Below are 2,140 nucleotides of genomic sequence, written 5' to 3' on the forward strand. Positions count from 1 at the left end.
GATGCTCCCCACATCGATGATCTCCCGGCGCAGATCCACCGAGCTCTTCCGCACCCGCTCCTGGCCCTGGGGGGACATGCAGCACTACGTTCACCTTGTCTGCACCCAGCCACCCCCTGGCCCCCTCACACCCCGACCAGCCTCACCTTGACGGCCTCGAGGCCCCGGTTCCTGGGGCCGCGGCGTTTCTCCTCCTCCAGCTCGGGCGTGCTCATCCGCTCCACGGCCGGCGGGCCCCCCGGAGTCGCTGCACGGGCATGGGGGGGCTGCACGGTCCTGGCTGGGCCTGGAGCAGCCCCACTGCCTCTGTCCCCAGCCCACCGGTGGAGGTGGCTCTGGGCACAGCTCACAGCTCAGCACTGAGGTCTCTGCGATGCCCAGCAGCCCTGGGCTTGCGCTTGCTCTGCTCAGCAAGCTGGGCACCTGCCTGCTGCTCAGTGAGAGCTCCCAGGTTGGGAACCTGATGCCCCCGAGAGCCCTTGACCACCTTGCTGCATCCTCCAGGATGGCGAGGTCGGTCAGTGCCAACCACCTCATGCCTGGGGCCCTAAGGATGAGCACGGCACGCAGCAGGTCCCTGCCATGTCCTCCTGCCCTGTGGACCCACCTTCTCCTCCTCCTCCTCCTCCGCCAGCTTCTGCTCGATGAGCTCCTTGGCCCTTTGCACATCCAGCTCCATGTTTGCCTGTGCTGCACAGCTCCGTGCAGGATGCGTCCTTCTCACCACCACAGGCAGAAAGTGTCCAGCCCTGGCTCCCGGTGCTGCCGGCAGCTCCGCTGGCCGTGGGGCTTTATGCCACCGGCCCCTCTGTCCTGCAGCCCAAGGGCACCAACAGCTGTGGCTGCTCCACATGACTGGGGCAGTTTTGCCATGAGCTCACCCTCCTGCTTTCTGGTGGCCCTGGCTCACCTCCCAGGTCCTGCACCCTCTTAAAGAGACCCACTGCCTCCCCCCCGCAGCTGCCCGGGACCCCCATGCTGGGTGAAAAAAAATATCCTGGGGTGCTGTGCCCATCCCCCCCACCCTGGGCAGCCAGGATGCTCCCTGTGGCTCCCATCACTTCATCCCCATACAACCAGATGCTCCAGCACCCCCCCCAGCATTGCCCAAGGCTCCCTGGCACCCAGGGGGAGGGTTGCTGCCCACCCCAAAGGGCGGCAATGGGGCCCCCACACCTCTCAGCCAGCAGCAGGCAGTACATGATGCCAGGAGCCGCAGCCCCTCCGTGCAGCTTTGGAGGATGACCTCAGGTGTGGAGCGTCCCGAGCAGCCCTGCCAGGGGCCTGGTGGCTGCCCGGCCTCCCCTGCTATGCACGGGCAGCCTGGCAGTGGGACCAGCCTCACGTGGGGCCGGTGGGCAGAGCCAGCAGCTATTCCTGGCACTGGGGACATTGTTCAGCCCCCCTGAGCTTTGCTCTCCCCCTTTGTAAGACGAGGCCAATGCTGTCCTGTGCTGGGACAGTTAATACGCTGGGCATCGGCCCCCAGCACAGGACCTGGGAGAAGGACAGATAGGGACACATCACTGTCACCTTCCTGGCAGTTCCCAGGGCCATTTTTGGGCACCCTGTCCCATGGGTGCTGCAGCTTCCAGCTGCAGAAAGGCGCCATTTTCATCAGGACAGGTGATGGTGGCCACAAAGGTGGCCCTGGACTATCCCCCGCTGTCGACTGTCCCACCTGGCCCCATGGCAGACACAGGCTGAAACCTCTGGAGGGGAGCACCAGGAAGGGAGGCAGTGGCCCCACAATGTCAAGCAGCCAGGATGGCAATGGGATGATGCCAGCAGTGCTGGGGAAGGGTCCAGGCAGGCCAAGAGCCAGGGCTGTGGACAGGGTCATGGTGGCACAGGGGTGCAGAGCTGGGGCACCCAGGCTCAACCTGGCCACCCTGTGCCCATCCCAACATTGGAGTGGATGTGGGACAGGCACAGAGACCTCCCATGGCTGCAGGTGATAGCCACCCTCAACCTGTCCCAGGGGCCAGAGGAAGGATGAAAAGTCTTTATTGATAAATACAGACTATATACAAAGGGGAGGCATCTCCACCCAGCCCAGCACCCCGGGGCGTCCTGGCCACAGGAGCTGGAGCCCAGGGGGTCACAGCCTCTCCATACCGGAACCGCCCGGCAGTGGGGC

General features: G+C 64.8%; 1 protein-coding gene across 1 annotated transcript; it reads right to left on the reverse strand.

Annotated features, from left to right (window-relative positions):
* Positions 1 to 6: 6 nt before the first annotated feature.
* LOC114818370 (ankyrin repeat domain-containing protein 2-like) lies at positions 7 to 873 on the reverse strand (the record flags this gene model as incomplete). The annotated part of the gene is given in 4 exon segments (XM_029083944.1): positions 7 to 66; positions 147 to 247; positions 604 to 726; positions 729 to 873. Coding segments are annotated over 4 exon segments (429 nt in total), but the record flags the coding sequence as incomplete, so codon positions are not given.
* Positions 874 to 2,140: the final 1,267 nt, after the last annotated feature.

Source organism: Antrostomus carolinensis, unplaced genomic scaffold (genome assembly GCF_000700745.2).
Source record: "Antrostomus carolinensis isolate BGI_N321 unplaced genomic scaffold, ASM70074v2 scaffold28182, whole genome shotgun sequence".
NCBI lineage: Eukaryota > Metazoa > Chordata > Aves > Caprimulgiformes > Caprimulgidae > Antrostomus > Antrostomus carolinensis.